Source organism: Otolemur garnettii, unplaced genomic scaffold (genome assembly GCF_000181295.1).
Source record: "Otolemur garnettii isolate 467f Iridium unplaced genomic scaffold, OtoGar3 scaffold00018, whole genome shotgun sequence".
Lineage (NCBI taxonomy): Eukaryota > Metazoa > Chordata > Mammalia > Primates > Galagidae > Otolemur > Otolemur garnettii.
In genome coordinates, this window is record NW_003852413.1 from 26,892,035 (window position 1) to 26,906,184 (window position 14,150).

Below are 14,150 nucleotides of genomic sequence, written 5' to 3' on the forward strand. Positions count from 1 at the left end.
GGTAGAGTGCCGTGGCATCACACAGCTCACAGCAATCTCCAATTCCTGGGCTTAGGTGATTCTCTTGCCTCAACCTCCCAAGTAGCCGGGACTACAGGCACCCGCCACAACACCCAGCTATTTTTTTGTTGCAGTTTGGCGGGGGCTAGGTTTGAACCCTCCACCCACAGTATATGGGGCTGGCGCCCTACCCACTGAGTCACAGGCACCGCCCACACATGATTTCTTTATTATGAATTATTTCAAAAGTAAACATGTGAACAATCTAAATAACTAATAATTTAAAAAGAAACTATTTGACATCACATCTGGTGGGTTGCATACTATGCAATCACTGGAATCAAATTTTTGAAGACTATTCAATGACACTGGGAAAAGTTCATAATCTAATATTAAAATAAAATGCAAAATCTGAAAAAGTTCATGTAGAATCTCCATTTTGAAATTATACACATGTGCCAGGAAAAATAACTGCAGAAAATACAACAAAAGATCAGCTTTGTAAACTTTGGGTAATAGACTCTGGAGTCAGTTTTATTTTCTTCTTCATAATTTTTTGTATTTTTGAAACTCCCGATAATAAGAATGTGCTACTTTGCAAATTAGGAGAAAAACCCCTTTTCTTTTTAAATCTAGGGACATGCTAGAGGACTAATGATTTCCTAAATTATGACAACTCTTTTCATTGCATATTATGCGATTTGAAAATAGTATTTAGAAGGCTGTAATCATTTGGGAAATTGCTTATGACATAGCAAATGTACAGCAAACTGTTTTAAAATAAAGTTAGGAAGTATATAACTACATGGAGGGAGAGGAGACCACAAAGTAATAACAGCAGTTGCAAAAAGTGCTGAAAAAAAGAATGAAAAAGTTTTCTAAGGGTTGTTTATAAAAGGTTTTAAAAGTACGTGTCTGTTTTAAGTGCTATATTCTATTTTCTGCAATCTGGATAGACTTTTTACATTTTAAGATTTTTTTTCTTTAAGGAGCAAGAATGTTGGGGGAAATTATTTCAATGTGTGAAAGATTTGGAGGGCACAGTATCGATGTGGCCTCTTTTGCTCTGAATACTGTAAATCCTTGTAAAGCCCGGCACCAAATATGGTAAACTACCCCAGCTCCAAAGACTTAAGACCATTTCAGGAAAGTTATTCCGGGAGACCTTCGCATTTATTTTTCCAAATAAAAGGGTTCGTTTCGGATCGAATTATTTATCCTCTACAGAGCTGGGTAGGAAGAGGGAATGTGCAAAAGGAACAACAGATTAAAATTAAAAATTCCTTCTCACGCTTTCTCTGTTTCCCCTCATTGTCCGATTCTTCTGACTCTTCCTCTTCGGACAAGAACGGTGGCCTCGCTTGCTCTAAAAGACTTAGGCCAGGTCCCTGAACTTGACCCAGGCGCCTACATCTCTTTTCCTCAAAGGTCAGACAAAGGGAGAGGCGTTGTCTGGAGTCTTTCCAGGGCCCAAAAGGCTGGGGTATCTAAGGTGGAGGAGGAGGATAGGACAACAAACTCCTGTGGTGCAAGGAAGTCTTGTGGCAGGGAAAAGCCAAATTGAGGGGAGGAGGAGTAAAAGCCGGAGAGCTTTACCGGATAACTCCCTGAAGGCCTCTTTCTATTTACCAATAAGAATCTGCTTCACATTCTTGTCTCTGGCCCCAGTTAAGAGTCCCGGAGTTGGGGTTGATTTACCGGGATTTGGTGTCTTCTTAGCTGGGGTCGCCGAGCTGCAGAGTGCGCCCGGCAGGAGGGGAAGTCCCGAGCGCCGACTGGTCCCGGGAGGACTAGGAACAGACCCGCGACGCCCGGCCGGTGCGGCCCTCCCAGTTTCCCTTCGACTTGCTGTTACTGAGCCTAGAAAATATCCTGGGGTCGGGTCTTCTCTTTGATCCTCCCTTGCTCCGGGATCCTAAGTTCTTAGGAAAAACAGGAACAGAAAAACGAATACCGTGTTAGCGGGCCGCTCCTCGCAGCCTCGGCGGTAGGCGGCGGGTCTTGGGAAAGAGGTGCCAGTTTCCTGGGTCAGGCGGCTCTCCAGGCCAGTATGTCCCCCGCGTTGGCCAGGGAGAGGGCCAGACGCCGCATTTGGGAAGTCCTGGCACAAGACTTCCGAGAACTCCGCAGGGCTCGGCAGCCGCTCTGGTGGCAGCCCGGCACCCGCGCGGCGGGCGACAGCTACCGGCCTTACCCTGCCGAGCGAGGAGCGCTTGTAAAACACCGAGCAGCGACCGCCGCGAGGTGACGACTCGGACACTCTCTAAGTGATTCATCGGCTTTAGCTATTATTCCTTTGTTATGCATTTGTTATTGACAGAAATGAAGGAACAGACTGCTTAAAGTGAGGTAAACTAACACGAATTACGAATGAGTGAAAATGAAAAAGTTACATTATGTTGAACCCGACTAAAACATTGACGTATGGATTTTTAAATGTAGACTCTATAACTGGATTTTTAAGTGCAAACATGGAGAGATTTCCACGGACGGCAAGGATCAGGAGCTCTTTGATAGCGCAGGCAGGCTTGGGTCGGGGAAGCCAGGCCTCTCGCGTTCCTCGTGCTTCCATAGCCCCCTCCGCCCCCTTCCTCTCCACCCCCTCTGCGTCCCCGTCTGGTTCCCTGAGGGGTAAAGGAATGTTTATAGCCTAACTCAACTCAAGTTCACTGACAAAACCCTGCCTGGAGGGGGGAGGGGAAGCGAATTCAGCCATCAACCAGACAAAGGCTGGTCGCAGCTCTAGGAAGGGGGCGACAGGCTGGGCCCACCTAGGGTCAAGAGGCTGAGGGTCCGCCGTACTGGCCCTGTGGTCTGGGAGTTGCCTCTCCCCACCAATCCCCTCCGCCTGGGCTCCGTGGCGTTGGGCGGTTAGTGCGGGTGAGTGTTCGCCCAAGTGGGTATGGGGCGATCCTAGTCTGAGGTCTAATTACCTCCTAAACTTGGCCTTGACCAAGGCCCTGTGAGATGCCTCTGCCCTCTTCCTGGCCAGCTCTCACTCGTCTGAAGCCTGGATCCACATCATTCTCTCACTGCGACCTGCATTTTCCTGCCTCCTCCCCTTGAGTTTTCCTGACATCGTCCCTCCCAGATTGATTTTCTGACCGTCTTTCAAGATCCTTCTCCAGCACAATCTCTCCCGGGAAGCCTCTCCATGCTTCTCACTCCCTGCTCCCCATCTGTATAGAGTGTAGATGTTTGAGGTGTTTCCCCAGCTCACAATGCCAGAGATCATGGAATATAATGCCCTGACCTTAGGTCACATATGAGGGGGAAGCTTCAGACCCAGATCTGGCAACGAATAGGAAAGCAGGCCTGGAGGGAAAGGAGGTGGTATTTCCATGTCTCTCCTCCCACCTTCCACCCCCAACAGAAGGTTTTGCATGCCATGGACACTGGATAAATGAGTAGTTAGTTGAACTAAATTTCCGCAGGTGCCTTAATCCCCATGCGTTTGCACTTATGCAAATCTGCCCAGTGTTCTAGGTGGAACTAGGTCTATGGAAAGGTCTGTGTAACCTCTGCTGGTGGCACCGGATGGAAACAGGTGCTTGTCAGTGTCTGGAGTGACCCTGTGGGGAGAGGTAGGTTGGGGGTGAAGGAGGGGCTGGGCTTTCTATTCTGTCAGTTGGTGGAGACCCAGAGGTTAGAGGTTAAGAGCTCTTGCTTCAGGATCTAGGCTCTGTCACTGTGACCCTGATCAAGTATAACAATTTGCCCTCTTTGTCTCAATTTCTTTATTTCATAAAGTGCTTACTTGATTGTGGGTTTTGTCAGTGGCTCTAAGGGGACACTGATGGGGAAAAGGCAAGCTGCAATGGGATAGGAGTTGGAGTCCTGAGTGTGTTTACTGATTACCTTGTCTAGCCAAGACTAAGTTAGTCTCAGTGGCTGAAGAGTAGGCATCTAGCCCCAGACTGTTTCTGTGCTAGGTGGGGAAACTCTGTACACAAGCATGCCTGCCTGGGTGTTCCCTCCGGTTACTCTCAGGACTGTACTCAACAGTCCAGGGAGCTTCTGAGAGAATGCAGGAATGGAGAGAAGGGCAGGTGCCTAAAGATCAAGGTTCATTGATTTGTTTTTTTAAGGGTCACAGATTTTCCCTTAAATATGAGTTAGTAAGTCATCATCATTACCACAATTAATTTTTGCCCTGTTTTCAAAGTAGGTGTTTTCTAAAATATTAGCTTTTAAAATAAGAATAATAACATTAGCGATATTAATTTAATTTGTGCTAGGACTCTTCCTGGATGGAGACAAACACAAGGTCTTATGGGGGGTGGGGGCGCTTACAGCAGGCAGGTCCTAGTTTCCTCCCACAAGCCTCTTCCCTGTCCAGGCCATGCAGTTCCCGCGTGCAACGTAACATTTTTCTCTGTCCCTTTCTGCCCAACCGGTTTGGTCTCTCCAGGAACATTCAAGGTGGTCTTTGTGAAGTCCATCTCTCCTTTCCTTTGCCCCTGAGACCTGGAAGCCCTCTAAAAAGTTCCTGGGAGATGGGCGGCGCCTGTGGCTCAAAGGAGTAGGGCAACGGCCCTATATGCTGGCGCGTTCAAACCCAGCCCTGGCCAAAAAAAAAACTGCAAAAAAAATAAAAAATAAAAATAAAAATAAAAATTCCCGGGAGAGCCCCTGCTCCTCCTGAAGTAGATACCAGACTGAGACATCGGTAATGCTCTTGGCCCCCGCATGAGCGAGTTTACCTTATTAAACGTAGTCTTGGAGATAGTAAAATGGGCCGGTCCTTGGTAGAAATGGGCGTATAGCACTGCTGTTCTCTCTGCAAAGGCCAGGACTGGAATCCAGCAGCCTAGAGGCCGGGAGCGCCGCCGCCAGCATCAGTCTGAAGATTTCAACTTCCAGGGGCGTGGGGCTCTGCTGGAGCACTTAGAGCAGGAGAGGAAAAGCAAAAGCGCTGCACTGGATGCCCCTCTCCCTGCAGAACTTGGGGTGGGGCTGGATAAGAGCGTGCACAGCGGTGGCTGCCCACCTTGTAGCTGTAAATCCGGCAACGGATAGAGCGTCTCCTCTGCGCAGCCCTAAGCCTCCTGGCCTCCCAGGCAAACTCCCGGTCTCCCAGTCACTGAGGCCCTTCCCTCGCCACTTGGCTTCCTCCCTCTTTCCCAAGGCTAAAGATTTCCCCCTCTTCCCTGCTCTCCCTCCTCCCCCGATAAAGCGTTTAGTAAAGTAGAGACGGAGGTTGTGAAGACCACTAGCCTAGAACTTCAAGTTCTTGGCAAAGTCCTACCCTCCCCCCAGGCTGGGCACCAGCAGTTGCTGCCTTTCCCTCCGCGTTATTCTGGCGACTGAATCCCTTTGCTGGCCCCTGTCTCCCTCCCATATAGGGGGAAATTTAGGGGAGGAGGGTAATGGAATTCTTCCCTCACGTCTCTTCCGACTACTCGGTTCCCTCCATCCCAACACAGAATTAACTGGTAGCGGAAAGAGGAAGAAAGGCTGGCATCGGTTCCCCATTGGATGTTTTAAATCTCTCTCCAGGCTCAAGCCAGTGCCTCAGGGGAGGGGCAGGGTATCTTGCGCTTGGGCAAGAGGCCGAGTGTCGCTCCAGTGCTTTCTCCCAGCTTTCTCAGAGAATGACTGTTCAGGTGGGTGAGACTACAGTAAAAATTTCTTTCAAAAACAAATTTCTTGCACCCGCTCTGCTGCAGTTGCTACTGCGCTTTATTGCAAGGTTACGGTAAGGTGTTCATTTATTTAATTGGCGACTGCAGCTCTGAGGTTTCTATTAGACAGGACAGGGTGGAGGTAGAGTACTAAGAGTTTCCCCTGAAGGAAACCTAATTAAAGTGCAGCACTTAGGACCTTGAATAAAACTTTAATGAAGAGGAGGAGGGATGCCAGAGGCGGGGAGTGAAATTTGCTTCGGGTTGGGGGAAGGGAGCCGACGCAGCTCCCAAGAAATGGGGGAATTGATGGGAGCTCTCTCCTATTTCAGGGGCAGCTTCCGGCCCTGGAACTACTATTCCGAGTAGAGGTAGCCTGTGGAGGGGAGACCGGGGCAGATTCTCGATCATCCGCGACCTTGTGGGGTCCTGGGCTGCTGGAATTTTGCCCAGCAGGAGTAAGAGGTACAAAAGAGGGAGCTTCCGGTTAGCCCTCCTATTGCAGCTGCCAGAACCTAGATTCAAAAAGAGCTTCCAAGGTACCATCTACTCACCACCACTCCTCCTCTGGAGGCCTAATAAAATTCACCTGCTTTGGAATAGAAGGAACTTCGGTCCTGGAGCCAGTGTAGACGGGACCTTGGGAGCCTATTTGGTGGCTTGCTTGAGACTCTTGGCGGGAGACTTGTTTGGTTCCACGGCAAGGGAAAGGTGTGGAGGGCAGCTCAGGCATTTTTATTTTGTATTTTTTTTTTTAATCTCTTTAAGCCCAGTGCTGAGCAGAGATAAAATTAGGCCTTGCTGGTGAAAAGATGCCCTTCTTTTTTTCCTGTAGTATCTGTGTTGGCCTCTGCGTTTATTGTCTCTGAGGATGTTGTCTGGATTTACCTGTTCATGACACTGTTCAAATTTGTCTTAATAATTTTAGCAAAGCAGTTTCTCCTGTAGCTTTAAGCAGTCTTCATTTAAAAGCAAATAGCTGCGCGTGGAGTTAAGTGTAGATAGGTGTATTTTGTTGTAATTTAAGCACAAATAAGACAGATTTCGATGTGGTTGGTCGCGAGTGGGTATAAGTTACCTTGGGAGAAGAATTGATAGCTGTTAAGGAATTCCATGCAAGAGTTTTATACAAAACGAAATTAAATATTTTTTGTACAGGTTCCATATATGTAAATCAGGAAAAGCAGTAGGGGGGTCCACTGCGAATTGTTTTTGTGAGGAAGACAAATATATAACTCCGATGGAACGAAGACTTGGAGGGAGAGCAGATGGCGCCCTGACCGCCCTGTTCTTCGGTTCGAAATTGCTCGTGCCACCCTCTTTGCCTGGGGTCTCACGGAGGCTGGACTGCCACATCTGCTGATGCTCTGGCAGCCCAGAACCCCTCCCTACCCCTAACCCCCGAGGCTTGAAGACTAACCCCCGAGGCTTGAAGACCCAGGTGGCCCGTAGTCGGAAGCTAGGTGCCGAGTTAAAAGCCCAGGGCCTTATCGGTGGCTTCCCCTGAAGTAGCGAGTGTATGCCGGGAGGGGGCGCCCTTGTCTTTTTAATAGCCTGAACATACTGGTGGAATAAATCTGTAAGATTCCAAATCTTTTGTTTGTTCTGAAATTATTGCAAGCGAAAAATAGAGGAGCCCTGAAACTTTAAGTTCCTGATAGCTGAGTGGAGCAGTTAGAGCCCTAGCAGTCCGGAAGCCCCTAACCCCCAAAGGCCTCCTTACGTGGTCCATCTCGGTTTGCAGAAGTGACAGCCTCTCCTGCAGCCTTTTCTACTCCCCAAGTTGGGACCCCCGCACCATGACGTTCCCCCTTCATTTATCTCGAGCCCTTTCCACGTTCCCATCTGTTCTGAAGCCTCGCCACTTATGAAGTCGGCTAGAGAAGGGTGTGGTTGCGTTATCCTTGGCTGAGTTTGGATTTATAGAGACATAGAAGTAAGAACCTGTAATATTAAAAGCCACCCGCCCGGGGCTTTGCCTGAAGGAGAACGTGGAAGTCAGAAAGTGACGTCTTCTGAGCTGGGCGCTAGCCAAGGCGCTTAACCTGGACCTCAGGGCTTGGAAGGGTTTGGTTTAAATCACAAAATCAATCTCCTCCTCTCTCCCCATCCTGGCCCCATGCCCTCACACTGAAGCCCAAGGAGAGAGGTTGATTGCTCATCTTTGGTCTTTTCTCTCAGTCTCAACCTCCTTTTTAGTAAATAGATTTAAGAGGTCTGCGTTGCTTCCCACCTCATTCCTTCCCCCAGAGAGGAGCCAGGGCTGGGATTCCCACCCAACAGCAGGCCATAAATACTCACATCCATCCTTTGGCTTGGGGACTGCCCCAAGGGGCCGTGTCGCGCCACAGGCTGGGTCTGGCGGTTCTGGGGACTTCAGGCCTGTACTTTGGAAAGGTGAGCACGTGTCTGTAGGGACCTCCCTGCATAGGCTGCAGGAAGGCCTGGCACAAACCCGCTGACTTTGCTGTGTGGCACACGGGGACTGGGCGCAGTACAAGCCCTTGGGAAACCAGCACCAAGGCAAAGACACCATGACGCTCTCAGGGTCCTACCTCTGCAAACAACCTGTCAGCACACCCCCGTCCCCCATTTTCCAGAATTCCACACTGTGGGTTTGTCTACCTGGACCTGGAAAACAGAAGTGGGACACCCTGCCCTCCATCCACTGGGGTTCAGGGTGCAAAGTGAAAATTAAACGAATTTGGTGGCCATTGTTGCATTGGCCACCTAGGGTTCCCCCACTCTGAGCCTGGTTTTTGCTTCTACACCAACAGCTATTTTTTCTACCGCAAAAATACCTGCATGCATTGCCTAGGCCTGCTGCCTGCAAGCTCCTCTGGGTGTCAGGGGGAAGCAAATATGAGAAAATGGGTAGTGAAGGGGCCATTTTCTGGTTTCTCTCCTGCTTGGCAATACCAGAGTGTTTGGGACATGCCTGAGGGTAGGGTAGGGCATGACTCTCTCATTCTGTAGCCACTGTTTCTAGCTGAAGGGACCACTTCTACAAGACCACAAATACCTATTTCCTGCAGATCCCAAATACCCAACAAACCATGACTGGGTGTTTCAGTCAGAACCACCAGGAACATTGGAAGACTTGGAGCGTTGGTGGTAGGTAATGAAGAGTGGTACTTTCTCAATTTCCTTTTCTCTGAAAGGAGGATTGGCTGGGGAAGCCAGTGGCTTCATCTGCACACAACTTCAAAATCTACGAGTTAGGTATTGGGGGCTTCGGAAACCAGTAGGTACAACCTAGGGGTTGGGCATGGAGGGGGAAAGAGGCACCGTCTCGCATTGCTCATCCTGTTCAACTGTGTGGCTCAAAGGAATAAGGCCCCCAGCCCCATATGCCAGAGGTAGCGGGTTCAAACCCAGCCCTGGCCAAAAACTGCAAAAAAAAAAATAAAAGCTAAATGTGCATTCATAGCCACGCAGGTGAATCTGCCTTTCCCTCATCTCCAGTCTTCCTGTGGTTACTGAGACAGGGAGTGTAAACTGAAGGGGGTCTGAGAAGAAGCTGCCTTTCGAAGAGATCTCCTTCCAAGTTTATTCAAAATCAGCTCAATTCATGAAAGCGGCATCTAAAGTGCTCTATAGAGCTCTAAATAGAAAATATGAGGCTAATTATCATGGCAACTAGTACTGGTTATCGTGATTACCGCCACTGTCAGTATGAATGATTATGACTATGACAAGTTCTTTGGGAACTCTGGCAGAGTGGGGTGTGACACTAAGCCTTGCTTTCTGGGCACATATGGGGTACCCCAGCCACCCATGAGGAATAGTCCAGAAGTCAGTGGCCTGGGAAAGGTGTCATTTCCGGGGGCCCCCCGCTCATCAGAGTCCTTGGTCCTATTGTGGCCCTGGCAGGCTTCTGTTCTCCCCAGGACAGCCCCACTTCCTCCCACCCCAAGCCAGGAGATCCCTCAAGGTGTAGCGCTGGTCTTCACTTTGGCAAGAACCTTCTTCTCCTTGACCCGTCGGTTCTGAAACCAGATGGTAATCTGACGCTCGGAGAGGCTGGTGGCTGCTGAGATCTTGCGCCTCTTGTCCTTTGTAATGAACTTGTTAGCCGCATATTCGCGCTCCAGCTCTCGCAACTGCCCCTTGCTGTAGGGAATGCGCTTTTTGCGGCCGCGACGGAAGGCGCAGCCCTCAGGAGGGTGCTGCGCACTGGAGTCTGCGCGACGGAAAAGGGAGGGAGAAAGAGGCACACTCAGACCCCAGCCTGGCATAAGCCCAACTGCAGACCTAAGCCCCTCAAACACCAGGCTAGGACATTCTACAGGCGCACCAAGGTCACTCTAAGGCACATGTGTGCTCTAGCAACCAAACCTAAAGCAACAGGGACAGGGACGCCCCCAGCTTCTAGCTGATTCTCTGATGCCCGCTCAAGCCAAGGCTCTTGCAGGCCACCCTTACCCATCACTGCTCTCACACTTACGATTATGCAAACACGTCCACCACATACAGCCAGGCCTTTGCCCACATACATGTATGTGTCCACCCTGCATGCATTTTCAGACCTTTAGCCATTCTTGTAGATTCTACAGGCTAATTCTGTACAAGAGGAAATACATTTCTGCCCCCACTCTCAACACAGGCACACATACACACACTCAGCTGCCCCAATGCACACAACTAAGTCATGGATGCAGGAAATCTAAATTTTCCTTTGTAAATTGAAAAACTCATCTAAGAGCAAGTAAGGGGTTGAATTCTCTACAGAACATCCAATACCTCCCTTCTGACCTATCACCCTGCCCCCACTCACTGAGTGTTATTTAGCCTTTGTGTAGAATTAGACTAGGATTGCCCTGGGTAGGGACTCCCTGACCCCCACCCAACAGCAAAGAGATCCAAGGCTCTTGGCATATTGAAAAGCTGGCGCCAGGGCCTCCTGGGGAAGTGAGTTGGACTGGTACCCCTCAGGCTTCAGATAACACCCAGCTCAGGCCCCTCACACTGACTCTCTGGGGCCTCTATCCAGGCCCTCCAGTTGCCAGGACCCTCTTTACCAACAGGGAAGAACCAGAGAAACTCGCACTCGTCATCTCCAAGTCTCCTTCCTCCTCCCAGACAAGTGCCAGTGAGGCCAATAACCCCAGCTTAGAGCCAAGGGGACCCAGGGTAATAGAGGTTACCTGCAAATGCTGCCTTCCAGAAGGGACCCGGTGGGTTCTGTTCTCCTTGGCAACACATCTGGCTGTTCCAGCCACCAGCGAGGGCCCAGGACTGGTAACTGTCCACGGGCAGCAGGGAGTCATGGCGAGGCTCCCCAGGAGCGCCCAGGGTCTGCACCACTGACACATCCAGGTAACTGGCCATAGGCTGGTAGGTTCCAGGGTACCCGGGATAGAAGGCAAATTCCGTAGGGCGGCCAGGATACTCCTCCCCAGACGCTGCAGTCTCGGCAGGGTAGGCAGCCAGTGTGGCCGCCTGGGCACAGGGTTTCAGAGAGCTCCGGGACACTCGGCAGGAGTAGTACCCGCCTCCAAAGTAGCCATAAGGCATGGGAGCTGGGGACGCCCCCTGGGGAACCCCGGGGCACGGGTGGCACTGCTTTGGGGGCTCCGTAGGGCCTGGCAGATCCAGGGGGGCATAGTTGACAGCGGGCATCAGCGTAGGCGTCGCTGGGTGGCTGGTCAGTGGGGAGTGGGCAACTAGATTCCGACTTCCTCCGGCTCCCAGCAAGCCTTCCATATCCTTGGCCCCGTCCAAGGTGGCATAATTGCCGGGCTCCATGGGGCCGAGGGGCGGCTCATGGGGCGCTGGGGTGGGGAATACAGGGGGCACCCAGCTCGATCTCCCCACCCAGGCCCGGGGAATCCAAAGCGTTTTAAATCGCTCCCAGCTCGCAAGGCGCCTGCATTCGCTCAGCACGGCCGTCCTGACGCAAGAGACACAGGGGCCCGGGCTCGCGCGCTGATTGGCTGTGGCCTGGGGGAGAGAGGCTAATAAAATCCTCTAAGCCAGAAATTGCGAAAATACTTCACCCCAGCTTCTCTCTCCCCTCTCCCCCCACCCCCGCCCCGTCTCTCTGTCTTCCTTTCTCTGTTCTCTTTCTTATCTATCTTTTCTCTCTTTCATTCCATTTGAAAACAATAGGAAAGAAAAGGGAAGAAGTGTCCTTTCTCTGCTTTGGAGAAACCCAGTTCCATGTGTGGGGGGGAGGGGAGGTTCTCTGGTAGGCGGGGTGAGAGGGGACTAGGGAGCCCGGCCCCACCTCTGTCTCCTCCTCTCCTTCCCCGGCTCTCTGTCTCCTGTGCTTTGGCTGGTTTAATGAGAGAATAAAAAGCCCTCCCTATAAAGTGTCCATCTTGTTGGGGGAAGGGTAGTCGGGGGTGGGGCTGGGAGGCTGCTCCCCGCCTCAAAGGAGAACCCGGGAATGCGCCTAAGAGGAGTCTGGGAAGTAGGGGTTAAGGGGTGTTTCTGGGAGCCCTTTGCTTTGAGTCCTGAGTACTAGCACCCCAGGGCATTCCAGGTGCCCTTCCTGTCCTGGATGTAATGTAATGAGCTGCTCCAGGCTCCAGGGAGGTGCCCAGGACGCCTCTTTCCCAGGGTCTCTTAGCTACTGCCCATAAGACTCTGGAAGCTCCCCATTCGGGATGAGGCAGAGGGAGGGGAAGCAAACTTAAACACAGAAAACGTGCGATGTGGATGTATCTCAGAACACTCAGTGTCCCGACATGTAGGGAAAATGGAGCCTCTATACGTGGCCTGGATTTTCTTTTAAGGGTGGGGAAAGAGATACAGAGACGCATGTGTGTGTGTGTGTGTGTGTGTGTGTGTGAGAGAGAGAGAGAGGAAGGGAGGGAGGGAGAGAGAATATGAGAATAACAGATCTAGAGACAGCAGCACAAAGAGGAAGAGAAAAGTTGAAGGAGGGCATGAAACAGAATCTTATAAAATTCTGAAGTGTCAGTCGAGGGGGAAAAAAAACCACTCCCCTCCCCCCCACACTTTTCTAGGATCTAAGGAAGTCTGGGTAAGCCAGGCGTGGCTAACAGCCATGAACCAACTGTGAGAGTTCTAGACCCCAAGAATGCAGGCGCCTGGGCTGTGTGGAGATGCCCAGCCTTTCTGCCCTGCAGTCCTCTCACTATGGTCAGGAGGCCCAGGAAACTGTCCCTGGCATTGGCACACCCCCACCTAAGCTGAGTGTCCAGAAAACCAAGGACCCTGATCTGCTTCCTCTAAGCTTTAAATTTTCCTTAGAAGGAAAAGGGAATGGGAGGGGTAGCCCCAACCTCTGGCAGAATTGCTTGAGGCCCCTCTGTTGGGGTCTATTGTGCAGGGCAATTCAGAAAAATCAAGCGGTTTCTTTTACACATTTGTCTTTAGAAGTTTTCCGTTTCTTTTACTAACCCCTCTCAAATCAAATCCTTCTGTGCCTGCTTTTTCTAGAACACCCAGTTTTTCTAGAGAAGACAGAAATTTTTCCATTCAATGGCAGGATCTTGGTCATTATATGGAACAGACCCCCTGAGCTCTGAATGTGCTCAGCCATGTCCCCTCACCAATCTAAACTTGAACTTGAGCCACCTGTGGGAAGGAGCCCTCCTGCAAGTCAGAGTTGCTCCAAGATGTAGGATTATAGTGGAGAGCACAGACCCTTATAATGATTGCTAATAATTGAAGATGCCAAGCATGAAATCCTCACTAGATTTTATTGCATTTGAAAACAATATAAACAAAGGGAGATGTCTCTTCAATGCTTTCCATTTTCTCTTCATAGTTTCTTATTTGTCTAATTATGAAAAGCAAAAATACCAGAAATTTAACCTAAACACTAAGAATTTGTCACTGGGTTTTACTTGGTAGCGGATATATCCACGGTTTAAACTTCCACTAGGAAAACATATATATTTATGTTTACATGTACATAATGCATGAATAGATTCCTAAATTTGTATTTAATTCTTTTAAGAGACAGGGTCTTGCTCTGTTGCCACAGCTAGGCTGCAGTGGTACTTAAGCAATCCCCCTGGCCTGGCATCCCAAGTAACTAGAACTACAGATTCAAGCTACCAGATCTGGCTGATTTTTTATTTCACTTTTTGTAGAGATGGAGGTCTTGACATGTTGCTCAGGCTGGTCTTGAACTCCTGGCTTCAAGTGATCCTGCTGCCTTGGCCCCCCAAAATGCTGGGGTTACAGGTATTAGACACTGCTCCCAGCCAGATCCCTAAACATTAAAAAATAAATAATCAGGCAGGTAGGGTGGCTCACACCTATAATTCTAGCACTCTGGGAAGCCAAGGCAGGAAGATCCCTTGAGCTCACTAGTTAGAAACCAGCCTGAGCAAGAGGGAGAACCCTTCTCTACTAAAAATAGAAAAAAAAATTATCCTGGTGTGGTTAGTGCCTGTAGTCCCAGATACTTGTGAGGCTGGGGCAGGAGGATCGCTTGAACCTAGGAGTTTGAAGTTGCTGTGAGCTTGGCTGATGCCATGTTACTCTAGCTCAGGCTATGGAGTAAGACTGTCTCAAAAATAAACAAGTAAATAAATAATCATAGTC

At 50.0% G+C, this 14,150-nt stretch overlaps 1 protein-coding gene across 1 annotated transcript; it reads right to left on the reverse strand.

Moving 5' to 3' along the window:
- Positions 1–9,147: 9,147 nt before the first annotated feature.
- HOXB13 (homeobox B13) lies at positions 9,148–11,632 on the reverse strand. The gene is made up of 2 exons (XM_003786470.2): positions 10,772–11,632; positions 9,148–9,807 (listed from the first exon to the last, which is right to left on the reverse strand). The coding sequence occupies exons 1-2, from the start codon at positions 11,370–11,372 to the stop codon at positions 9,554–9,556; spliced, it is 855 nt and encodes a 284-aa protein (XP_003786518.1). The 5' UTR covers positions 11,373–11,632; the 3' UTR covers positions 9,148–9,553.
- Positions 11,633–14,150: the final 2,518 nt, after the last annotated feature.